General features: G+C 39.7%; 1 protein-coding gene across 2 annotated transcripts in view; it reads right to left on the reverse strand.

Annotated features, from left to right (window-relative positions):
• The window catches only part of LOC132774088 (vitellogenin-2-like), a 38339-nt gene that overhangs the window by 9419 nt on the left and 2571 nt on the right, over positions 1-26349 (reverse strand). The window contains exons 4-32 of one of the 2 annotated variants that reach the window (XM_060773842.2): positions 25787-25807; positions 25135-25155; positions 24056-24210; positions 22131-22406; positions 20766-20924; positions 20427-20575; positions 20160-20307; positions 19900-20051; positions 19559-19736; positions 19291-19416; positions 18758-18961; positions 17859-18076; positions 17109-17206; positions 15554-15678; positions 15319-15420; positions 14861-14974; positions 14595-14775; positions 14312-14390; positions 13734-13919; positions 12130-12250; positions 11428-11602; positions 11237-11325; positions 9371-9498; positions 7318-7369; positions 5637-5764; positions 5203-5254; positions 3776-3897; positions 3479-3530; positions 1792-2439 (exon numbers count right to left, since the gene is read on the reverse strand). In XM_060773842.2, the coding sequence (XP_060629825.2) occupies positions 1792-2439; positions 3479-3530; positions 3776-3897; positions 5203-5254; positions 5637-5764; positions 7318-7369; positions 9371-9498; positions 11237-11325; positions 11428-11602; positions 12130-12250; positions 13734-13919; positions 14312-14390; positions 14595-14775; positions 14861-14974; positions 15319-15420; positions 15554-15678; positions 17109-17206; positions 17859-18076; positions 18758-18961; positions 19291-19416; positions 19559-19736; positions 19900-20051; positions 20160-20307; positions 20427-20575; positions 20766-20924; positions 22131-22406; positions 24056-24210; positions 25135-25155; positions 25787-25807 (4259 nt within the window). The remainder of the gene's footprint in view (positions 1-1791; positions 2440-3478; positions 3531-3775; positions 3898-5202; positions 5255-5636; positions 5765-7317; positions 7370-9370; positions 9499-11236; positions 11326-11427; positions 11603-12129; positions 12251-13733; positions 13920-14311; positions 14391-14594; positions 14776-14860; positions 14975-15318; positions 15421-15553; positions 15679-17108; positions 17207-17858; positions 18077-18757; positions 18962-19290; positions 19417-19558; positions 19737-19899; positions 20052-20159; positions 20308-20426; positions 20576-20765; positions 20925-22130; positions 22407-24055; positions 24211-25134; positions 25156-25786; positions 25808-26349) is intronic. The other variant, XM_067467795.1, reaches the window with a different exon arrangement.

Here is a 26349-nt window from a genome sequence, read left to right on the forward strand (position 1 = left end):
AATATTGAATGAGTTGATGTTACTTTTTGATTTTGCAGTTCCAGCAACAGGCTTAGAATAAAAATGAGATCATACATTTTTCATTGTGATAACAAAATGCTACTTGTTTCATGAATGGCTATTCTGATACAGATACCTAATACTTATCCAAAATGATTGGAACCAGACGTGTTTTGGAATTTTTGTATTTGCATATATTCATATAATGAAATATCTTAGATATAGGACCCAAAACTCTAGGGAATCAGATATGTTTCATAAACTTCTTGTGCACATAGACTGAATTTCATTTTATACAATGCTTTTAAGAATTCTGTTCTGCATTCAGGCACAGCTTGATAGTGAAGTAAAGCTGAACATTAATATACTGTACAGTAATCATTCCCAAACTTTGGTCCTCTGGGTGTTTTGGACTTCAGGTCCCATAATTCCTGACTGTGGGCCAAGGAGGCTGGGGCTTCTGGTAGCTGTTGTCCAAAACACCCACAGAACCAGTTTAGGAACCACTGCTTTACAGATTGGCTCTTTTTTTCTGGATTACTTGCTTCCTAGCTTGGCAGAAATGAAATAATACAACACAGTACAATAGGGTACAATATAAGTGAACACATTGTTTCTCCCAGGATCAAGCAGGAAACCCAGCAATCCAGCAGTCATTGATCCGAGGGAGATACAATTTGTTCATTTGTAAATTTTATCATATATAATTGTATATATGTGCAGAATGTTATTCCAAAATTAATTTTAAAACCCTGGGTAATTTATCTATGGACCAATGTGAGTATTGTACCTTAACTCTTATCAAAAAAGAACCATCCCCTTCTCTGAGTACAGAGGTAAATGACTAGTCTGTCCCTAGATGATCTAAAAGAAACACTGGTTCCCTCCACTCTCACCTCCATGATGAAACTTTTGGATTTTTTTTGGATGGGGAAATGATGATAGCGGCTAGGGGTGGGCATTGGTATTTTCCTCTCTCCATGAAATAACCCTTGGTGTAATAATAATAATCATCATCATCATCATCTTTTTTTATACCCCGCAACCATCTCCCCAAAGGGACTCAGGGCGGCTAACATGAGGCCAGGCCCAAACAAATTACAAAAGAGCAAAAATACATATAAAACAAGACAATAACATCAAATAAAATAATAATAACATAGTAATGACATCAAAATAAAAAACCATAATAAAAAATAAATGATAAAATGGTAATCGATTTAGACAAAGAGAGCTAGACCGATGGATAAAAATTGATAAAATCCATGGGTGAGATAGATAGAAAATGCTATGACTTGTGGGGGGCTCGGACAGGATAACAGTAGAGGTAATCTTCAGCTGAGGGATAAGATGAAGAGCATCAGAGAGACAAGTTGGACCTGGGACAGGACGTGGCATGGAAATTGGTTGTTCAATCCCCAAAAGCACACCAGAAAAGCCAGGGTGGTGTCTGTCTAAGTCTCCCTGGGGAACGAGTTCCAGAGATGGGAGGCAACCACAGAGAAGGCCCTCCACTTGATTTGACCCCATAATCTGCCCTCAAATTCATGAATAAGGTCAACTTTTCATGAGTATGTATTTGGATGATAGACCGCTAAGGAGTACCAGGTGTTGTAGGGTATATTTCGGAGGAAGGCAGAGCCACCTGTGAGTATTCCTTGCCTAAGAAAATCCTGTGAGATTTATGGGTCCAAAAGTGACTTAAGTCTACAAGTGACTTGAAGGCGCACAGACACACATTATCAAGTCTCTCCCAGAAATTCTGCACAGAACAATGGATAAGACAGTTACCTTCTCAAAACTCTGACTGCTGCTGCTACTTGTGTCACTGCTGCTGCTACTACTTGTGTCACTGCTGCTGCTCCTTGTGTCACTGCTGCTGCTGGTGTCATCACTGCTGCTACTGCTGCTCTTGGTGTCACTGCTGCTGGAAGAACTGTATTTAGATTTCTTCTGATAAAGGCGCTTGTTTCCATGGCGGCGTGTCCCCTTGCTCTCGCTGCTGCTGCTGCTGCTGCTGCTCTTGGTGTCACTGCTGCTGCTACTACTGCTGCTGCTGCTGCTGCTACTGCTGCTCTTGGTGTCACTGCTGCTGCTGCTGCTGCTACTACTGCTCTCGGTGTCACTGCTGCTGCTGCTGCTGCTGTCCCTTTTCTTCCTCCCTTGTCTTTTTTTAGTGGAAGGCTCAGAAGAGGAGGAACTAGAGGAGGAGGAACTAGAAGAGGAGGAACTAGAGGAGGAGGAAGAGGAGGAGGAGTCTGAAGAAGAGGGCTCAGAGGAGGTAGCACTGGAGGAGGAAGAACTGGAGGAGTCTGAAGAAGAAGGTCTGGAGGAAGAAGAGCTAGAGGAAGAAGAGCTGGAACTGTCTGAGTTTGCATAGCATTCACCAAACTGCTGTTCAGTTTGCTTGTAAGGTTTCTTCTGCCACTTGCTTCCACCCTGGAGTGAGATTAGAGCAAGACAAAGAAACACTTTTGTTGAAATGTACGTTTGACATTTGTATTTACACGGAATCATGTCGTGCTTATGTATTGCTGATTGTATTTGATCCACAAAGCTTGTTCTTTGGTTCTGCATGGTTTCCCTAAAAAGGGTAGATCTACTCAACTTCAAGCCGTCATCACCCAAAACAAAGCTACGACAGATTATTCTTTTGAAGTAAACGAACATAAGCAGATCCTTTGCTGACATCAGAGAGCATATTTTTAATTTCAAAAAGGATATAGATCTTGGCTTCCATGCAAAAATGGCAGCCATATTTTTTATCACTGGGAAACATAATAATTTATATAGGGCTGCCTAGTACCTACATTAATTATACAAACAGGGTTTTCTAGTTGCTACACAGGGGACACCTTTGGACAAAATAAGTATGTCCACCTATTCAGAAGGAACTCCAGCTTTGTGGAACCTTGGTTCATATCTAATTTTCATTTAATGGTTTTGGAATCCAGTTTATTAGCAAGAGAGTTTTCTTTCATTGAGAACGACAGAGAAATTGATATTTTAGAGCAGGAAGCTGGCTTGCCACATCAGACTGACTGCAGGCACCCAACGGAGCAATTCCTTGCAATAATATTTATCTCACACCCAAAGCTCTTGGAGATGTTTAGATGCATTGTGAAACAAAGACTGAGCAACTGTATTCCAACGGGAATAACTTTCATGCAAGAATCTAGAAGTTCTAGACTGAGTATTCTTTATGTGCTTCTCATTGAGCATTAAAATGCCTTGTTGCAGTATAAGAGAAAGCTTGGATTTAATGGTGGCAGGGGTGGGATGATCAGGATGGGGTGACCAAAGCAAACCTGTGCATATCACCAGATGTTGTTTGCTACTTCTCTTCCAAAAGAAAGCCAGTTTGTTACCTTGGGGTCGCCTGTCCTTATCTATTTTTACATGTAAGACTGCAAGCACTGTGGTAAGAAAGGCTACATTTGTCACATCAACAGTATATTTACATCAACAGTATATTTACCTTTTGCTCACATTCACCTTCATGGACCACTGTGAGAGTATTTCCACTTCGCCTAAGAAAGACATGAACAAATTGCAGCATTTAAAATGGAGAGTACATGATATTACCAATAATATTATTGAGATTGGCAGATATCACCAAAAATGGAACTTCTTGTTTCTTCTGCCCATGCCATCCATATATATATATATATATATATATATATATATATATATATATATATTATAATTTCCGAGGGGTATAGGGTACCCCAAAAACTATTATTTTTGTACATGGATCTTTATGTGATCTACTCACCGTCTAGCATTACAGAAGCAACACGGATTTGCGTAGGTCTTACGATCACTGGCACAGACAGGATTAAATTCCTTTGTACATGGGCGATCACCTCCTCCGACAGGGTAGTCACGGCACATATTCTATGAAACAAAATAAACCGCTGGTAAACGTACCCATTCTGGGGTTTCCCCCACAATTTTTCTATTATCTGCACTGCCAGTTAATCCAGGATAAGGAGATAATCTGAGATCGGATCCTAGGGTATAGGGCAGTATAGATTCACCTTTAGAGAGATTGAGATTCCCTGAAGCAGGGGATCAACTACAGTATTTTCAGTTTGTCCTCCTAGGTCATTGACACATTTGTTCAAATAAATATCTAAAACTTCAAGAGATAACTCCCTGTAATTGGTTTGGAAGACAGATGCCAAGATATTGTAAAACATGGCCAGTTATTGGGATTCTAAATGTTTCAATTTTAGCTTTTATTCCTTACATTATTCATGCTTTTATCATTTCAGTAGTAATATGAAAATAAAAAACGAAGAGTATTGCATTCCATATTCAGAGCGTAAACAATTTGAACTGTTGCAATGCTAGCTCTGAGCACAGTTTTGCCAGGACTATTGTATGGAAAGTTTTGATTTTATAAGGGGTGTACAGTATTTTCTTTCAGAAAACCTTGCATTGCTTAGAGCAGATAGCTAGTTTGCCATCACAGACTGAGATGTAAAGACTTTTCTGTACATATTTCAGATATCAATATTAATGTCAAATATATGTGGTATGATTTTACATAGAATTTGTGCTACATTAGAACAGTAAGGACAAATATAACCGAAAGAAAAGAAAAATTAAATATTAAATAACAAAAAATATAGGGAGATCAATTCACAACAATCATATTTACAGGGTGGTCACCGTTTTTTAATCATCAGTCTTTATGTAGTTTAACACCATTGATAATTTACCCAAAGTATCAGCAATGCGTTGCATGAGTTCACCTGACCTCCCTTTGCTTCAGATTGCAGAAGGATCAAGACATAGCCCTGTCCTTTTCTTTTATTTTGCACCCAAAGTGCTCAGAGTGCTTAGTTGCTTTGAGGAAGATAGATTAAGCAATCCTGGTCCAATGGAAGTCACTCTCAGGCAAGAATCTAGATATTTCACATTGAGTGTTCTTAATGTCCTTCTCATTTAGCATTAAAAACCACATTCCAGTATACAGGAGCGCTTGAATTTAGTGGTGGTAGGGGTGGCATGTCATGGCCATCAAAGCAGACCTGTGCATACAATCAGGTGCTGGTTGCTACTTTCTTTCCAAAGGAGAGTCACCTAATTACATTGAAGTCTCCTCTCCTCATCTAGTTTTACATGTAACACTGCAAGACTTTTAGGAAGAAAGACTAGATTTGCCACAGGGAATTGTCTCAAGAGTAGATTTACCTTTCGGTCACATTCACCTTGATGGGCTATTGTGATCGTGTTTCCACTTTGCCTAAGGGGGAAAAAAACAGGAAAAAAATACAGCATTTAAAATGGAGAGTCCTAGGACTATTCTACATTAACATATAATCCAGATTATTAAAGCGGATAATCCACATAATTTGCTTTGAACTGGATTAAATGAGTCGACACTGCCATATAATTCAGTTCAAAGCAGATTATATAGATTTTATATGGCAGTGTAGAAGGGGCTTTAGATGCACCACTAAGAACTTATATTTTTACTATATCATTTGTAGGAATCATCCAAAGTGGAACTCTGCATTTCTTTTGAGCATTTCAATCTTTAGATATTTATCTATGCCTTCAAATGCTAAAGAGGATTGCAGGAACTTTAATTTTGTTATAGAAGGCTGTCTATGCGATCTACTCACCTTTTGGCATTACAAAATGAACACAGGTTTCCATAGGTTTTACCATCACTGCCACAGACAGGGCTATAGTCATACTGGCACACAGCTTCCTGGCCCTCGGGTGGAATTGGGATATTGCGGCACTCATCCTACGAAAAAATATTACTATGATTATGATTATTTATACCCAGCTTTAGCTCTCCTGAAGGAGACTCGAAGCAGCTTAACATAAAAGCATCAGCAGATAATTCAAATATACAAACATGCAAACATTAAAACAGAATTAAATATAAACAGTATTAGAACATTCCCAGTTAAAAACCATTAAAATACTAGTAGTGAAGGCTACACATTTGCTAGTATTTTTCACAAGGCCCATTTGGTGTACTGCTTCAAAAGGAATGGTTTTGTAATAGTAAAGGTAAAGTTTTCCCCTGACATTAAGTCTAGTCATGACCGACTCTGAGGGGTGGTGCTCATCTCCATTTCTAGGCCGAAGAGCCGGCATTGTCTGTAGACACCTCCAAAGTCATGTTGCCGGCATGACTGCATGGAGCGTCATTACCTTCCCGCAGAAGCGGTACCTATTGATCTACTCACATTCGCATGTTTTCGAACTGCTGGGTTGGCAGAATCTGGGCTTAACAATAGGAGCTCACTCCGTTCCCCAGATTTGAATTGCCAACTTTTTGGTCAGCAAGTTCAGCAGCTCAGTGGTTTAACCCACTGCACCACCAGGGGGGGGGTCTGGTTTTGTAATATCAGTTTCCTCATATACCATATCTGAGCTCGTCCAGATCCTTCTTAAGAAGTATGAATTCTCATGACGCAGCCTATTTCCATTTTCTATATTTTCCCATCGTTACCACTTTTGTTGCGTTCATTCCATTAGGGAGGGGGGAGGGGTGTAACCATTCCTGGCATATGCATTACTGCTCAATCCAAAGCTGTTTTTTAAATCTAATGTCTACAGAAGTATTGTTTGTTTCCCTATAGTTCAAAGGGGAAATTCTCTATGCATTGTTTGTTTAAGAGTTGGAAGTTATGGCACGAATATATAAAATCTGTGCTACATTGGAATAGTAAAGACAAATATCACTGAAATTTTTAAAAAAACATTAAAAACTAAATAACCAAGAAATATAGGGTGACCAATTCACAACAGTAATAGTTACAAGGTGGTCACTTTTTTTAAAATCATCCATATTTTTGTAAATGAACTAGTTTTACACCATTGACCATTTACCCAAAGTATCAGCAATGTGTTGCATGAGTTCACCTGATCTCCCTTTGCTTCAAATTGCAGAAGGATAAAGACATCACACTGTCCTTTTATTTTGCACCCAAAGTGCTCAGTGTGTTTAGTTGCTTTGAGGAAGATAGACTGAGCAATCATAGTCCAATGGATGTCAGTCTCGGGCAAGAATCTAGATATTTCACATTGAGTGTTCTTAATGTCCTTCTCTTTTAGCATTAAAAACCAGATTCCAGTGGTTTTAGTGGTGGTAGGGGTGGCATGTCATAGCCATCAGAGCAGACCTGTGCATACCAGCAGGTGCCGGTTGCTACTTTCTTTCCAAAGGAAAGTCATGTAATTACCAATACGTCTCCTCTCCTCGTCTAGTTTTACGTGTAAGACTGCAAGACCTTTAGTAAGAAAGGCCAGATTTGAAATAGGGAATTGTCTCAAGAGTAGATTTACCTTTCGCTCACATTCACCTTGATGGGCTAGTGTGATCGCGTTTCCACTATCCCTGAAGGGGAAAAATAAAACAGGAAAAAATTACAGCATTTAAAACTGAGAGTCCCAGGACTCTTCTACATTACCATGTATGTAATCCAGATTATCAAATCAGATAATCCACGATTTCCTTTGAACTGGATTATATGAGTCTACACTGCCATATAATCCAGTTCAAAGCAGATAATATGGATTTTATATGGCAGTGTAGAAGAGTCCCTAGTTGCACCACTAAGAACTTATGTTTTTTACTATATCACTAGCTGTACCCGGTCACGCATTGCTGTGGCCCATTGTGGAGAAATGGGAAAGAAAGAAAAGAGGTAGAGCTGGTTTCTAAGCTATCAATACACAACTGAAGTGGCAAAGTGTCAACCTAATACAGGCCCCTTTTCAGTCTCCTCAAAGCCAAAGGGTTATATGGCTGTGTGGAAGGGCCCTGGGTTACCTGAGTCCACACTGCCATATACATCTTCAAAGATATTATATAGGTATTATTATTATTATTATTGTTATTATTATTATTACTATTATTATTAAAGATGTATAGATATTATTATAAGCATATAGATATTATTATAGACACAAATATTATTAAAGGCATGTAGGTATTATTATTATAGATGTTATTTATTTATTTCATATCAAAAGCATTGCATAAATTAGTATAAAACTGATAAAAAATAGGAGCACAAGGCTAAATATCTTTCAAGCAAAAACGGGCAATTGATATTATTATGACCTATAGATATTATTAATAGGCATATAGATATTATTATTATAGATATTATATAGTTGTTATTATTAGAGATGTGTACATATTATTATACGTATATAGATATTATTATTATTATTATTATTATTATTATTATTATTATTATAGACATATAGGTACTATTATTATAGATGTATAGATATTATTGGCAGACAGATATTATTATTATAGGCATATGGATATTATAGATATTATTATAGACATATAGACATTATTATTACAGACATTCAGACATTATTATAGACATGTAGATATTGTTGTTATAAACATAAATATCATAGACATTTATTATTATTATTATTATTATTATTATTATTATTATTATTATTGACTTATAGATATTATTATGATAGATGCATAGATATTATTGTAGATATTATAGCCCAGGGTTGCTATAGAGTAGAAATGGATGGCCATCTTTCGGGAGTGTTTTTTCATTGTGCCTTCCTGGATAGCCTTTCCTAACTCACAGAGTGTACATTTCCTGTTTTTGTCCTTTCTTTGAATACTGGACTTCATTTCCCAGAATTTCTTCCCATTACTCAGTATGGTGAGCTTTCTGGGAGTTGAAGTATGTAGAGATATGTGTGTGTGCCTACGCATACACACGTGCACACACAATCAGAGAAGCCCTTCCGTGTGAGTTCCCAGCAGCCCAGTGGAGGCCCTTCCATGTGAGTCCTAGGCAGCCAAGGGGAAAAGGAAAGGAAAGGAAGGGGAGAGATGGATCTGGAGGAGGGTGCCATCTCTCTCTCTCTCTCTCTCTCTCTCTCTCTCTCTCTCTCAATCCTTTGGGAAGAGAGAGGCAGGGGGTATTGAGAGGGATATATGGGCCACCTGTCCCTCCCTCTCTCAAGCCATCTCTCTCTCAGCAGTTGTTTTTTTTCCCCCCCCTCTGCAGGAGCAAGGGCGGGGCGGGGTTGTATAGTCATTTAGCTTAGATCTTTCCGGTTAATTTTTGTTTTGTTTTTTTTTTGAGTGAAGGACATAGATTGCTTTGATTGGTGTCTTGTGTCCAAATTTGGTGTCTATTCACCCACTGGTTTTTGAGTTATATTAATCGCAAAAACGAACATTACATTTTTATTTATATAGATTTGTAGGCATCAGCCAAAGTGGAAACTCTGCAGGTCTTCTGAGCATTTTAATCTTTAGACATTTATCTATGCCTTGAAATGCTAAAGAGGACTGCAGGAACTTTCATTTTCTTATAGATGTTTGTCTATGCAATCTACTCACCATTTGGCATGACAAAATGTACACAGGTTTCCATAGGTTTTACCATCACTGCCACAGACAGGCCTATAGTCAGCTTTGCACACACCTGCCTGGCCCTCGGGTGGAATTGGGATACTGTGGCACTCATCCTGTGAAACAAAAGATACAAGTGGTGAAGGCTACACCTTTGCTCGTATTTTTCACAAGGCCCGTTTGGTGTACAGCCTCAAAAGGAATAGCTTTGCAATGTCAGTTACCTTATTCCCATATCTGGTCTCTTCCAGATCCCTCTTTAATGTGAATTCTCATGATGCAGCTTATTTCTGTTTTCTGTATTTTCCCAACCTTACTTTTGCTGCATTCGTTCCATTTTTGGGGGTGGGGTGGGGTGTTTCCAACCATTCCTGGCACCTGCACTAGAGCTGAATCCTAATGTGAGTTTTTTTAAAAAAAAAAATCAAAGGTCCACCACAGGAGTATTGTTTGTTTTTCTGTAGTTTGAAAGGGAATTTTTCTATGTATTATTTAGGAATTGTAAGTGAAAGCAAAAATAAGACAAGTCACTGATCAACTGCAACTGTAATTCTTTTTAAAATATAGAAGTGGGAGGAAACTGATTTGTAAAATATGCCCAGAAATTAGAAAGAATCCCATATTACGATGGGAATAAAATTTTATAACTGGTATCAGGGATTGCCAGAAAATACTCTGGGACTACAGAAGCATTGTTTGGATATATTTTTTAAAAGCTTGAAAAGGAGATGAACAAATACTGCAACTTCTGGTGCATTTCCTTGTTTGAAGAATCTTTTTTTTTTCCTCAAATTTCAGCAATAGTTGAAAGGTTGCAAGAGATTCCTATGAAAGGCTTCATCATGACAGGGGCAGTGTTTTCAATAAAAAAAAAAGGATAATATTTCTTTCCCATTTTTCACTAAAGCCTGACGTCAATTGTAGAGCAAATTATAGGGATCAGATGATGCCCCTATTAAAACAGCTGCACTGGCTGCCAATAAGCTTCCAGTCCCAATTCAAAGTACACATAATCACCTATAAAGCCCTGAACGGTTAGGGCCCTGCCTGTCTTCATGATCACATTCCCCTCATGTACCTGCACAAGCGTTAAGATCTGCCGGGGAGACCCTCCTCGTGGTCCCACCACAATACAAGCATGTTTGGTGGGGATGAGGGAGACGTCCTTCTTGGTGGTGGTCCACCAGTTTTGGAATGTCCTCCCCAGGGAGATTAGGCAGGCCTCGTACCCTGTCCTTCTTCCAGAGTGAATTGAAGACTTGGATGTTTAGATAAGCCTTTGAAAATGTCTAGCCTAATGGTCCGCAACTATGATACAGCACAGCACTTTCATTCCATGCCGTTGATCCTTAGCTACAACTTGCATTATCCCTTTCCCTTCTTCTTGTTTACAATTGACCATGTTTTTATGACAGTTGACACTATAGGTTATTTGGTGCTGTTTTGAATTCAAATTGTTGTTTTATATACTTCTGGCTTATCTTGTATTGTTTTGCATATTTTATTTTATTTTATGTGTTGTTTTAGGCACTTTGTGCCATGTGAAAGCTGCCCTGAGTCCGTTTGGGGAGATAGAGGCGGGGTACAAAAATACTGTTGTTGTTGTTGTTGTTGTTATTAAATGATGGTCACTGATGCCATAATAGTACACTGCTGAGCATTCCTTATACATATTTATGGGAATCAAAGCTATGATACCCCAAATCACTGCAGTGTGGAAAGATGATAAAGAAAGTAAAGTAAATTTGGAATGTTTTAGGGGCCTTTAAAGTATTATACTCTCAGTACAGCTCCTGCTTTAGCATTTTGTGTTTGATTTTATGGGATAATTTATTATCTGTGTGATGTACTTACCCTTACTCCATGCTGTTTGGCTTCTCTTTTCATCCTGGATTGCCCAAGACCAAGTTGGATTTCTCCTTTGATCTTCTCCATAGCAACAACTGTATGGATTACAGTTCACACATGTGCATTAGAAAATGCATGTAACATCCCAATCACTGATACACTGTAAACAGAATATTTGGGTGACATGAAGATGTTACCTGGTGTCAGCACAAGCTTGGTTTCATGGCTTTCACATAAGAAGTGCAGCCATGTGTTCCGGAGGGGCACAACATCATCTGTTTTCTTCACAGTCTCCCGGCAGAGCTTCATCGGGACCACGGGGAGTGCAAGACACCGATCTCTAGTGTCTTTTTTGTAGGAGGACCTTGATTGCTGCAGTAAATATAGTCTTGTAAGTATTTCATAAGAAGCAATGCAGTAATATGCAAGGTGTACATGGAGAAGAGAAGAGCATGTTACAGAATAAATAAAATCCCAGTGTAAAGAGATATCTGAGTCACATTGGCCACATTTTGGGTTTATATTTCAGATATCATTGGAACCATTGTAGTTCTTTCAGCTTTTGGACCATAAAGACTAGCTTGCTGATGAATGATGACTTCCTATTAAAATGTCTAATTTTACCAGTATTGCCTTCATGTGTCAGTATATTAAAACAAAACCTATGTGAGAACTTATAAGCTATAATTAATCTAGAAACAGGGGAAGATTTTTTCTCCCAAAATCACAATAAATAAATATAAAACTGTGTTCTTTCATTAAATAGAATAATAATCAGTTATCAAACTTATCATCAACAGCCTGAAACATCAGGAAATTATGATATTCCCTAAAGGACATGTTTACAAATGCATGCATGTGTATACACACACACACACACACACACAAGAGAGCCTTACTTTAATGCCGCTTCCCCTTGGCTGGAACTCTTCATTCAAAATATCCTCAACAGGCCTTTTGGGAAAGACTGGAGCTTTCTTCTCATAATCCAGGTGCCTTGCAACAACATGTGCCTCGTGGCTGTGTGTATACACAGGGAATGCCATTGAATTCGAGGAAATATGAAGGACATTCAAAGGGAAAAACACTCACTGAATGAATGGCATGAGAGCAGCAAGATCATTCCACAAGCTCCGAATACTCAGGGGCTCAGGCTAAATTCTTGATCTCACTATGACAAGTTTACTTACAGTCCACTTTTCTCCAAAACTGAAAAACTCAGTATAGCTTACACACACACAGACACACACAACATTACAATGTAGTATATGTACACATTACAAGACTACATCACAGGCTATTCTATCTGCAATTGGAGAGCAAAAGTGAAAAGGTCTTTTCTTTCATTGGACAATCAGGTTTCTGCAGGTGTGGAACCCCCTTGCTTTCCCACACTTTAATCCAAGCTCAAGGAAATGTCAGAAGTGAACTCTACAATGGACCTTTTTTTTGATTTGGTAGGCAACTGATGCAGATGACAGGAAAGTGAAAGAAGAATAAAAAGAAGACACATACAGCACTCTCAGCCACTTTCAAATGGCAAGCACATATATGTCCCTTCCATCACCACCCCAAAAAAATGAAAAAGAGCTCTAAAATGACATCCACCTTCAGAGCTGGAAATGATAGGAGAAGTCTTTGCCTTTGTCTGTGTATTTGTGTCCCATTGAATGTCATTGAATGTTTGCCCGTGTCTGTGTATATGCTGTAATCTGCTCTGAGTCCCTTCAGGGAGAAGGGCGGAATATAAATAAATTCTTATTATTACTCAATATGAAGAAGAAAAAACATTTTTCATTATTGTTGTAGTGAAAAGTGTTCTTCAGTTTCCATATATAGTTCCCGAATCATGAACAAGATCGGTTGTGCAGGTTTGTTCTTAAGCTGAACTTGTATGTAAATGAGAACAGGTTCATTTTTTAAGTACAACACTAGCCAAGTATATTTAGGGAAAAGTTTACACCCCTGTGGTGTTTGTTTTTCTGTCTGTGCCCCTGTTCAGAAGATTCCACCTCACTTTCTATCCTTGTGATAAATGGATTTTGAAAAAAAATGGCTTGTTATGGAAACAAAGAGGGGTGATAAAGCTTCAGTTGACACACCCTTTCCCTATAATAGCTTTTTCAGGAGTAAATTTCCCTTCTAAGGGGTAGATTTCTCTCACTTTCTGTCTGCTCTTAACTATGAATCATTTGTAAGCCAGATGTTTGTAACTCGGAAAACAAATCCTAGTAGACCATTGCATTCTAGTGAAAAGTCACTAAAGTATAGGGAAGCATCATGGGTTCATAAAACTCCCACAAAACCGTAAGACAATACTGCAACATGAAACAATGTTTTGGGAAGGCAGAGAAAGTGCACAAAACCCTGAGCTGTAGCTCTGAATCTTGTTATGGTTCTTCCTGAAATGGTTAAGTAGTATGTGTTTCTCATTGTAACAGAGAGTGCAGCTAATAGTATGTAGGTAGACCAACAGATAGATAGGGTTGGAGAATCACGGTACCTTGCCACTGCCAGCTCATATTTTTCATGGAATGGTTCAATTTGAAATTCTAACTTCCCATCTTCCAAGTCCCATGTGACACTCATTTTCAGGGAAGCTTGTGTCCTGAATTTGCCTGTGATTTCCACGATATGTACAGAAGGTCCTGTGTTCAGTCCCCACACAAACTTTCCAAATCCTTGGAGGCTAAAAGGAAATAGGAAATCACATATACAAGACATTTAACCACTGGTATAACTAGCAGAGCCAGGTCCAGCATTAAACAGAATGAGGGAGCACCTCAAGGGGTTGATTTTGGAGTCCCCAAAGAGCTGTTCCTTATGTAATTTGGTACCCTTGTTTTCCTAAACTCCAAGAATCGGATTCATGGGATGTTTTCCCAATAGTGCAAAAATAACTTGGCTATGACTTGCATCATGTGTGAATGAAAGCGTGTGTGTTTGTGGGGATATTATATGCCTCTCCACCTTGCACAGCCATGTCAAACAGGTTCACAGTTCAGTTTTCATGAACAAAGCTGTGGCGTGGGACAATAATTTAACCATAATGGCTGAATACAAAAGTCATGTTTGGGTTACCTAGATGAGCTCTCAAGATGAAGTCCCTTTTGGATATTATGAGTCTTCTTCTGATCTGCTTCATTTTCCACTTCTTTTACTACAAGAGATCAAAAGAGTAAAGGCTGTAAAAGGAGACTTAGCTAAACTCTGTCTACAGCTTTTGGCTAGGGAACCTGTCACCTTCATAAAAGAAAGGACAATCTCTTTTCCCCCTTTAAGAACGAACATAGAAACACTGACTATGTGTTGAATCAGGAGTCTAACAAAACATTTCATGACATTTGGTGATCTTCTGGCTTACCCTTCATTGAAGTAGATGGCATAAGAATGCCAGTGGCGCTAAAATCAATCAATTGACCGGAAGCACTAGGAACCATATATCGACCCTCCAGAATCAGAGATAGAATCCATTGGTCATCAATATTTTTGATGATCTGATCAATCATTCCAATGGCTTGAGGCCCAAGTCTTCCTTCCTCTAACTACAACAGAATAGACATTCCGTTGATTAAAAATATGACACAAATGGTTTGAATAGATTGTGAACAAAAAAAGAAAGCAGCTCACCTTCCCAAGTAGTATTGCATCTTCAGTGGTCATATACATGAATTCTTTGTCCATAAAGGAGAGTGAACTACCAAGCAAAGTATTCTCAAGGGCTAGGTCTTTGAATCCTGGCAGCTGAAAATCAAACAGATGATGCTTCGTGAGGCTCATGCTCATTTAAGCAAGAGCAAAAAAAAAAAAAAATCATTTTGCTATGCAGCACTCTTGTTGTAGGCATCTTCATTTTGCCAATATCCATGTCCTTTTGTTCAGAACAGTATTTTAACAATGCCCCAAAACCACTTAATGTAGTCCCAAGCCACAAACAGCCTCATGCTATAAATGCAAGTAACTGACCAGGCCATCTCTTCTTGCTCATTTGGAAGTCATTTGCCCACCCATTCTCCCAATTCAGATCTGGGAATAAGATCACCCATCATTTTCTTAAGCCCGTGGACTCAAGGAACTGAATATATTACCTGTTTTTCTGTATCTTTAATCTTCTGGTGGCTAAAGGTTTGCTCAGTTGGCCGATTGAGGTTTGCCCACCATTCCTTTAGGCCGGTAGCTTGCACTGTAAACTTTTCAAAGAAAGAGAGGATTTGGAAAGGGTACGATATGAGCTCATTCCTATTTATCATGTATGAAGCAATATGCAAAGGAACCCAGCCCACTTCTTTTTCCTGAAATGTGCTAAGGCAATGTGATACTTACCCCAATTGGCCGAACAACTACGCCAGAGAAAGTTACTTCTGAGTTGAAGATGAGATATGAGGGGAATGGTCTTATGGGGTTGTCAATCACAATAAATTTAGAAATGCCACCAAATCTGTGAAGAGCTGTAATTTAAGCAAACACATCAGAAAATGTATCAACATGTTAATAATCGTCGAAGGCTTTCATGGCCAGAATCACTGGGTTGTTGTAGGTTTTTTCGGACTATATGGCCATGTTCTAGAGGCATTATCTCCTGACATTTCGCCTGCATCTATGGCAAGCATCCTCAGAGGTAGTGAGGATGCTTGCCATAGATGCAGGTGAAACGTCAGGAGAGAATGCCTCTAGAACCCATGTTAATAATCTTCAAAAACTGGAAGTACAGTACCTCTGCTAGTTCTTTGGAAGTACTTTCCCGGATTGTTTTCAATAACTTATGGTTGCCCTGAACTGACTGAATGGGCATCATCCCCTAAACATTTTTGCTTACAAATAAAGTATGCAAAGTGACCATTCCATGGAAAATGCCTGCCTCGTGTCCCATCTACACTGCCATATGATGCATTTTAAAACTTCACTATATGGCAGTGTCGTTAGGGACTTCGACCTTCAAGATTTCTCTTTGCAATATATAATTTAAAAGGGAGATAGGAAAGTACCTTGCCTTAACTCCGGGATTTTCTAATATTGAATTGGTGCAGAAACATTCCCTAGGCCCCTTCCACACAGCTGAATAAAATCCCACATTTTCTGCATTGAACTGCAATATATGGCAGTATGGACTCCGATAACTCAGTTCAAAGGAAATCTTGTTGGCTCTTCTGTCTTGATATTCTAGGTTATATGGCTGTGTGGAAGGGCCCTTAATCTACAAATTAGACTTTAAACTGGATATATCTCTTGAACTGAACGCAAGCCCCACCAAGCTAAATAACACATTTTTTTTCTTTTTAATTCCAATGTTGATCTTTTTAGATGTTGTCTCAGATTGTTTTAATGCTGTGACTTGTGTAACTGCATTTCAATGCTTACATTTTGTATATATTTGATATATTGTTCTTATAATATTTTATGCGTTTGACTCCAAACTTTAGAAAAGTGATAAAGATGAGGAGGAGGAGATTGGAAAAGAGATTGGGAAAGTTACTTTTGGACATTTTCCCAGAATCTCCTAAACTTGGTCCCATTCTTTTCCATGGTGATATGCAATGCCATAAGTGGCGTAGCTGCAAAAGTATGTGTGGACATAGCTTGAAGAAATAGTTTTTAAAGACCCTACTTCCAAAATAGCATGATGAGTGGGTGATTCAAGGAGTTGCAGTTAAGAATTAACTTTCCCAAGTTCTTTGGGACACAGATTACACACATTTGCAGATTACCCAAAAAAAAGGGAAGCAGGGTTCATATATATGAAATAACACAGAATTTAAAAATCCAAAGTACTTTTTATATGTTGGGATATGGCTTTTCATATATGAAAAAACAATATCCAAAAAACTAGTTTTTTTCTTATTAATTAATTTTCGTATTAATTTGCCAATCTGATACTTACTATTGAATATGTTCAAATAAACAACTTTGCTGTAATTTCCACTATTTGGGAAAAACCAAGGATTCATAAGTTTCAAGGCCACGTGGCAATAAGAAGACCTAAAGAAAATTGAAGTCATCAGTGAAATTAGAATCAGCAATACATGTCAAATCTTGTCTGTTCAAAAACCAGCCCTGTTCAGGAAGGAAGAGGTTTGCACTGCAGAGGTCTTGTGGTCCTTGAAAAGCTAACAGGTTTACCAGGCATTTAATGAAGCCTGGAGACCCAACTACCAAAGCTAGGCCTTGACCACCTTTTACTAGATCTAACTCAAGATTTTTTGTTTTTGCTGCCACTGTAGCAGATTATGATAGCTACAAGGCAAGCAGGCAGGTTTATTTTTACGAAAAGGGATATAGACTGAATAGGCTACTCTTGGTTCAGATGAGACACAGCCAGTAGGCTGAGGCAATGTTGCATGCACGTTAGCTCTCACTGAATTGAAAACAGGGCATTCGTTAAGAATTAAATGCACAAACACTGGGATACAGAGGCAGTTCCTGATAGGAGAATAGCCCATATCCCCTTGCCTTTATCTTCACTTCTCCAGGCGGATATTCAAGTTATCCAGGGGCCTGGTCAGTGCAAAACTGCTCAATGTACAAAGTCTGCACTGGGAGATGTCAGGGCAGCTGGAAAGGGAACAACAGCAAAGCCAGGAGGGGATCTGATTGAAAAGTATTGTGAGGTGGAAGGTGCATCTCAACTTACAGGTTGTAGTACATTGGGAGCCTGAGTTTGGAGCAAGCCTTTAGCTGAGAGTAGACAAAGGAGATAAGCACTTCCTCCTTCTCTCTGAATGCAACATTAGCGACAGCTGTGATAATTGGGAGAGTTGGGTATGTTTCAAAGATGGCCATGCAAGCCACAATTCGAGCTTGAATAGGAGCAGAAGAGTTCATATAGATCTGCATTAGAATGCCATGAACCTGAAGAAAAAGAAAATGTCCCATTATAGTTAAATCTTGCAAACATTTTGAAGGTTGTAGGAATGAGAAACATACTTAAAATGAAAGAGAAGAGGATAGCTCCTATATGGAGATCATACAGTAAGCAAAAACAATGTGCTTAGGTGTACCCACACTTTGGAATTATTGAACCACATAAACTGCCATGGCTCAGTGTTATGGGATTTGTAGTTTGGGGGCAGAGCCCTGGTGCCAAAGTAAATAAAAAATCCAAGGTTTCCATAGGATGAAGATGCAGCAATTAATATGTGGCAGATCTGCTATTACTTCTGCAGTGTGGATAATCTCAAAGTGCCTCATAAAAACCTGTGCAGTCCACTGAGTTCTGCTCCCTCGGTCATTCGGTGGCCATCTAGATGCCCTTCAGAGGGGCCAACCAAGGCAGACTTCTCCACCTACTTGCTCCACCTCCTGATACCAAGGCAGCATTCCTTCTTTCTCTAATCATCTTGCCTAATATTACTCCAATATAGACCCTCTGCTTTCTTTTCCCTTTCTCCTTTCTTTTCAAACAAATTTCTGATATTCAGAATTGCAACCTAACCATGGTTTGAGCTATGGGGAGGAGTTGCACCTGGAACTGTTTCTAAAGACATAATATCTTCCTAATGTTTTCAGGTGAGTCCTTCTTTTTCTACTTACCTTTGCAGGATCCCGTCTGCCAATTTTCATGAGTGCTTGAATAGCAACAACCTGGACAAATTTGCTGTGTTTATCATTCTGGGCCAAGGGTCTCACTAATTTCAAGCTGGCTGGCTGAGCAGCATTGCCAATAGACTTCAGAGCCAATATTATGCGTTTCTCATCATGGTTCGTGACTGCCTCAGTGAGGAGGTTGTGGATGGGCTACAAACAGAAACAAACACAAAAAATGGGATCATTCCAACTTCATCTGAGAAATGCAGTATATGTGGTTGTCTTTTCCCTATGGCAAAACATTGAGGGATAATCTGCAAGTACCATTTCTGGGGTGTCACCAGAGGAAGGCTGAGATTTAGATGAAACTAGTGACTTTCCGGTCTGGACCACACTTGGGAATGTTCCCAGAGATCAAAGAAATCACTTCTTATTGGTAATATGCAAGCCAAAGCAATTCCTCAATGGCTCTGGAAAGCATACTCTTCTTTGGTTAACGCATGTACAATTCAACTTCACCTAAAATAAGGACCACATACCTCAAGCAATTTGTTGGAACAACCTTGACTCAGAGGACATTGTCTGGAGACTAGAGTTCCATATGCCAGGATGACAAGCTTCTCAAGCACTAATGGCCCAGTACTATGAACATGGTTGAGAATTTCCTGTGGATTAGAGAAAGCAGTCAATCCAGGGACCAGATTTTCATAGACAATGTGTCTTTTCTAATGCTTACTCCATTGCTTTAATTGAAAACATTGTATGTCTTCCATTCTTGTAGGGAGCACCAATTTAACATGTACTCACAGCTGCTAGGCGAGCTGTTTCCTCTATTCTAGCAACATCCGGGCTGGCAGTGTGGAACATTATGGGAAGGAGCCAATAAAGTTCCATTTTCTGCAGTTCGCCTTTGATCAGTTTTTCTTTGAGAAACTTCATGGGGTCAAGACGGCCTGCATATAAGATTGAACTCAGCAGGAGATGTCTGCAAAGGAGAGAAGAGAACATCCTCAAGATTCATTCTGATCTCTTTTCTACAAGAGCAGTTCTGACTGAGAGATCTGAGGGCAGATTCTGAGACTCCCGTCTCTGGCACTTCTCAGGTGCTCAGGCAGTGCTCTGCAGGGCATGCTGGTCAGGCAACATACCTGGGTTTGGGTTTGTGCTCAACTGTCTTGTAAAGGACATTCATCTCCTCTACAGTTAAACGACGGCACAGTTGGCTAAGGTCTATGTACTTGGGGAGAGCCTCTAGAGGGATTTTTTCCCAGTGATCAGCCTCCTTCAGAATTTCCTCAGCCTGATAGAAGAGCGGAAAGCAAAGAGGAGACAGGATATCATCAGTGTTGGCCATCAAAACATTCTTTGGAAAGTCAGTAAGAAAAGAAGAAACATATTTGTTCTTTACCTGTTGCTTAGCATTTCCAATGATCTTCATCTCGGGCAGATCTTCTGGGAATTCATAACGAATGTTTACAGTCTTTTGAACACCTTCCTGTACCTGACTTGGTGGTGGGGCATGTTGAAGAGGACTTTCAACCAAGTACAGGTTTTGCCTAAGAGGAAAAAGAAGAGTAGAAAGGTGCAATTGAGGAATGAGTAAACTGTGGAGCTAAACATGGAGCTAAACATACGTAACCATTCTTTTTGGAAAAGCATGTGGATGTCAACTTACTTGGTTATAATTACTCCAGAACCATCAGCTTCACTGAGTGGAGAAACTTGGTATACTTCCTTAGACTCAACTTGAGAAATCGTGCTTATAGGACCATTACATTTCAGCTTCATGACCAAGGCTGAAGTTCCTTGAACCATTGTGTTTTTCTAAATGACAGAAAGTGGCACCTTTTGTGAGTACAACACACACTGGGTTGAAAGACTAACACGGCTGATGCTTTAGAGATGGAGTTAGCAGCTCATATAGAAGGATATAAATCCCACCCCACATCTCTGTTAAAGTCAGTGGAATAATTTAACTTTTGCACACAAACAAATATATTTGAGCTGTTCTTACCAGTGGGCATTTTGGATAGAGGTGGAAGTAAGACATTCCAATGGTCCGCTGGACTTTATTATCGCAGTTGCTGTAGTCCTTGGTCTTGGTGATCGTGGAGCACTTGTTCCTGTCATTTGTGATGAAATACCTCGTCAGGCACTCACCCACAATGCCATCCTGGAAATATTGATGAAGACACATTATCAGGGGATATACAAATATCATCCAAATAGTGTGTGGCTGAGTATGCAATTGAAGTAGAGCAGAATGAAACTAACAATGGGAATCACAGTAGAGAGTCACTCTTCTCTTTCTCCCTAACATTTTCTATGTTACAGTAATTTTTTTATGTTGCATATTGTTTCCTAATAATTTAGAAAGTTGGAGAGAAAATGACTTGGCAGGTTACTTGATTATCCCCAAACACAGAGATTGGTCTTTAATCTATTGATTTTATATTAAGGGGAATATTCTGAGATTGGATTATTAAGGTCTAAGATTTCCATCTGGAAATTTCACTTATCAATTAGACATTTTAGTCACAAAATATTTAAATAGTTATCCAAATTGGCAATTAGACATTTCATGTAGCTCAATCTTTATTTTCATTTATTGAAAGTTGTCTGGGTCCTCATAGTTGGAAAAATTGGTAGTATACATATAAATAAATGCTGGAACCACCATGGATAAGCAGAGTGTTAGTTGACTACTCATTGAAACAAGAGATGTGGAAGAGTTTGACCTCTAAGTAGCTGAAATTCAGCCCCAGCCATTATGGTTGGGGATGATGGGAACCGAAGATCAACAATTGGAGAGACAAAAACATAAACAACAAATTGAATGTAAACAAAAAGTATAGACAGCATTTTACTACTAAAGTAGGCTGGAGGCAGGCATGTAGCCGGGGGGGGGGGCCTTGGGGGGCTTCAACCCCCCCCCCCCCAAATTCTCATGGTGGTCTGCGAGAAGGCCTTACTGGTACATTATTTAAACTGTTATGTTATTCATATCATGATCTGATCACCATCCTCAATATATCCCATATACATGGGGTATTTGGGTAACGATATAAAGGGTTTGCTAGGCTAGACCCTCTTTCACTCAGACTCAGCCCCCCCCCCCGAATCAAACGCAGCTTACCCCCCCCCCCCCCAAAAAACAAAATCCTGGCTACGGGCCTGGCTGGAGGTATATGAAAAAATTACTGCTAACACTGCAAAGTGTTAGAGCTTTTCCTTTTAGCCATTCTTGCCTTTTATTGATAATTTTTAATTGGTAATGTAATCTGCTGCTTCTGGTTTGATACATACAGACTCTATTGCTTTATTGTACACCATCCTATCAATAACACAAACAAACAAGGTGTATATGAGAGAAATTAACCTCTTTCAGCTGAAATTCATTCTGGTCCTTTACGTTTGCAATCATCAAGTTCATGACTCCTCTCATATAATTCACACATTTAAGAGGGACGTCTCTTGCCACATGGATCTCGCCAAACTGTCCATTATTGTAGACAGCACGGTAGTTGAACTTGCGACAGTCAGCCAGTCTGTTATCTTGCTTGGAAGGCTCAACAAATTGGCCCTTTGGCTCAGCAAAGTGATCCTTGGGCAGGACAGGGAATCCAACAGCCTCTTCTACTTTAATATCAAGAATCTGGGAACAAAATGATAGGGGGAAAGAAGAGATATGACATTTTGTGATCAGCTTCTGCTGATTTTCGCAGACGGGACAACAGTGCTAACTTGTGCAGCTCCACTCAAAGGTGAGCCCTGTCAAGGTCAATAGCAGGCCTGTAGCGAGGGGGTGGTTTTAGGGGTTCAACCCCCCCCCCCCGAAATGTTTCAGATTTTTTTATAAAACCTGTTTTACTCATGAATTTTAACTGGTTAACCAAATCCCCGTGCTGCTAAGTCTATGAGATGCAAAAAATTAAGAGTCCCTCCAGAACTGTAAGCACTATCTCAAGCAAATATTGACCATTTGTTCACACTGTCATTACTTGCAGCAATAGCCGATGTAGTGAAGCAACCAAGTTGGGTGTGTGTGTGTTGAATGCTCTCATTAAGGAGGCCAGACTTGATGGAGGTGGTTGACAGGGGTGGAGCTGCAGGCTATTGAAGGCTGCTCTGCCCCCTGCTGTGGTCTTTGCTTCAGCGTGAGCTAGGAGGCAAGTTTCAACCCTCCCCCCCCCCCCCGAAATTTTCAACCCTCCCCAAAATTTTCAACCCCCCCCCCACCCGAAATTGTCAACCCTCCCCGAATTTTTTTTCTGGCTACGGCCCTGGTCAATAGCTATTACTATCACAGAGGTGCTAACAGGATTGCATCGAAAAATGATTTGTTTTGGTTCAATCACACCCGTTCCCATTAGATAATGTTTTTCATATATAAAGAGGAAGCAAGTGACTTGGTGTATAAAAACCTATTTTGCCGAACTGTTAATGTTTCTTTGCATCTCACATTTCTTTGTATTAAATTGTTTAATACATGAAGGCTTTCATTTTTTTGTGAGAAAAGGGACAGAGTGCCATTATTACATGTTTGCCTTCCAACACTGGCAGGACAGAGGAGGAATCCAGCCAATCCATAAGAAGGGGTGCAGCTTTGACTGAGCCACCCCAAGGCTAAAGCAGCTAGATTTCAAAAGACTGCTTAGACTTCAGCTGCCAGTGACAGCAGCAGTCAATCAAAAGAGAACCACAGATACGTTCTGGTGTGTCACCCCAATTTATGCAGTACCTACAAACCATGTTTGGAAATATGGGAAGAGGGTCAAATGAACATTATATTAATAATTACCAAAAACAAAATCTGATACAACATAAAAGCTAGATAGATGCCAAGAACTGCTGATAGCTGAATATCTAACATGATTCCAGAAATGCAAAATATAATGAAAGAGACTAAGAACAGGGTGTTAAATGCATTAATGCGGTGGTTCTCAACCTGTGGGCCCCCAGGTGTTTTGGCCTACAACTCCCAGAAATCCCAGCCAGTTTACCAGCTGTTAGGATTTCTGGGAATTGAAGGCCAAAACATCTGGGGACCTACAGGTTGAGAACCACTGCATTAATGCAAGCAAATTGGCATATGCAGGAGAATTGAAACATAAGACATGTTTTTTTCTGGTTGGTGTTGTTGAACTTAGTGTGTATCTTACAACTGATGGTGTCTCAGATTTAAATAAGTACATTATATTGTAGAACTAGAGCAATCATTTGTTTCTATAGCTCTTTGAAATGTTCTCTTTCAATTGAAGCAGTGAATGCACCTGAAACTATACCAAAGAGTTTCCTCCTTACCGAGAAAACCACCTCCTTGTTCTGACCAGTTGCAAAGACAGATATGTCAGCTGTTATCTTTACAAGCGAGTGTCCCAGATCTTCTCCACTGACTGTGCTCCGGGTATCAGTCACATATTTGTAGCGGTGTTGTATCCCTTCAGGGAATTCCATCCCTGCAAAGAATCATACAAAGAAACATTTACACCTGTTGTCTTTAATGGATACATACTTATAAGGAATGAGGACATTAACCAGGCAATCAAATGATGATTAAGCTAAAACATCAACCAGTTAATTGCTTGACAAACAGTTTTAGATATAGGTCTGGCTAGTTAAGCAACAGATTCTGGCATGACACTTTAAATTAGGGCCGGGCTGGTAGCACTTTGAACCCCGAGTCGGGGTTGAGCGCCCAACTGTTAGTAGCTGTTAAAAAAACAATGCCTAGCTCACTGTCGACCTAAGCAGTTTAAAAACAGCTGTGGGCTGTGAGTAGAGGAATTAGGGACCACTTAAAGTGGGGGGGCTAATTTATGACACCATAAAAATGCTGGAGAGCAAGGAGGAAATGCTACGATCAAAAAGGCTCGATGTCATAGTGGACGAAGCGACAGCTCCCCCTGTGGCTGAATTTAGCAACCTCCAGGATCCGAAAAGGAAGAACTGCTGAATGGCCTCTATCTGTCTGTATGTCTTGTATGTCAAAAATGACATTGAATGTTTGCCGTGTATATGTACATTGTGATCCGCCCTGAGTCCCCTTCGGGGTGAGAAGGGTAGAATATAAATAAACTGTAAAAAAATAAATAATAAAAATACTGTAGGAAACAAAAAGGGACAGTTTTCCTCTGAATGTTTGCTTTGCTCGATAATTCATTCAGCCTTTGCAGTCCACCTCACAGTTGTATCTATATTATGTGGATGACCGAGAGGAACAGCACTAAAGCAAAAAGGCTTTGCTGAAGCAAGACAATATGAGGAGCTCCCTGGTTTCCAGTTCAGTCTCTTAGGCCTCATCCTACACCATTCCAACTAATCCCCACTCCTCAAGGATTGACTCCTTTCAGGCAAAGTCCTGGGGAGAATCTGATACTTACTGAGTCTGGAGGTGTCAAGTCCTGAGGAAAGAAATTGGGGAGATTACTGTCTAGACAAAACAGCAGAGCATAATTCTTTAAGTGTAAAATACACTGGTTAGATGTGGCCTGCCTTCTCCTGAGTGTGCTGATATTTAGGTTAACAAGCCAGCTACCACCTCTTTTGGGATACTGCCATTCCCTTTGCAATGCTACATTTTCTTTTCCAAGGAACAGTCTACCTTGATCATCTGCTGAGTTGGTTTAATCCCACCGAATGGGCTATAGAGACTTTCCGCTATCTTCACCATTATATTCTTGAAACCATTTCTAGAGTTCTCACTAGCTGGATTCCTCTGATTTTTCAGTAGCCCCATTTAACTCCATTTTGGTTTTGCGGATGCTCATTGAATGAACAATAATGCTCAGCATTTGTAGGGAATAATACCCTGCTATGCCAGCATTATTATCCCTATGTTGCTAGGGGTAGGGAAAAGGCGTAGAGCAAGTGTCTTAAGAACACTGTGAAATAATGATTGAGACTTTTCAGGTTAGCATCTTATTCTTTCAGTCAATAAACCACAGGAACTAAGCTGATCCCCTCGCCGCCTTCTCCCATTTCTCTCTCACACACAGTTTAACTAACAATGTTTAGAATTAGAGGCAGACTTACCATTTTCTGGAAGTTGACCTTCTAGAAGGAAGAAATTGAAAAGGTTACGCTGTGTAACAGTAGAGCCCAATTTGCTAAATGGAAAAATATAAAAACAGAATCCACACCATTCTGCTGCTATATATCCTGAGCTGCTAAGAGCAGTACTTCACACCAAGATTGTAGCCACCAGAGAGTGAGACAGGGCATCTCTGCTGAAATTTAGTCCAGACTTTACTCCAAACTATGTGTTGAGCCCCATTCTCCGAATGTGTAGGTTCAGGACCTTGGAGGATTCATTTTGAGTAAAACCTGGATTGCAGCCCCTCTTGCAACATGAAGACCACTAATCATTAGTGCCTCCAGATATAAGAAATTTTATTCCCCTCTCTGTGTTTGGTCCTGATACTCAGATTCCCATGGGATCTGAGCACGTTCAGTCCATACTATTTATTGGGGAGGATTGCCCAATGTGTGTGTGTGTGTGTTTTAAAGTTTTCTTTGGGAATCTTCTTTTTGTTATTCCATACGTGTGGTGGCCTAAGTCCATTGGGGAATCTTTAAAAACTTAATCCCTGAATGAT

The sequence above is a fragment of the Anolis sagrei genome, chromosome 4 (assembly GCF_037176765.1).
Source record: "Anolis sagrei isolate rAnoSag1 chromosome 4, rAnoSag1.mat, whole genome shotgun sequence".
In the NCBI taxonomy this organism is placed as follows: Eukaryota; Metazoa; Chordata; class Lepidosauria; order Squamata; family Dactyloidae; genus Anolis; species Anolis sagrei.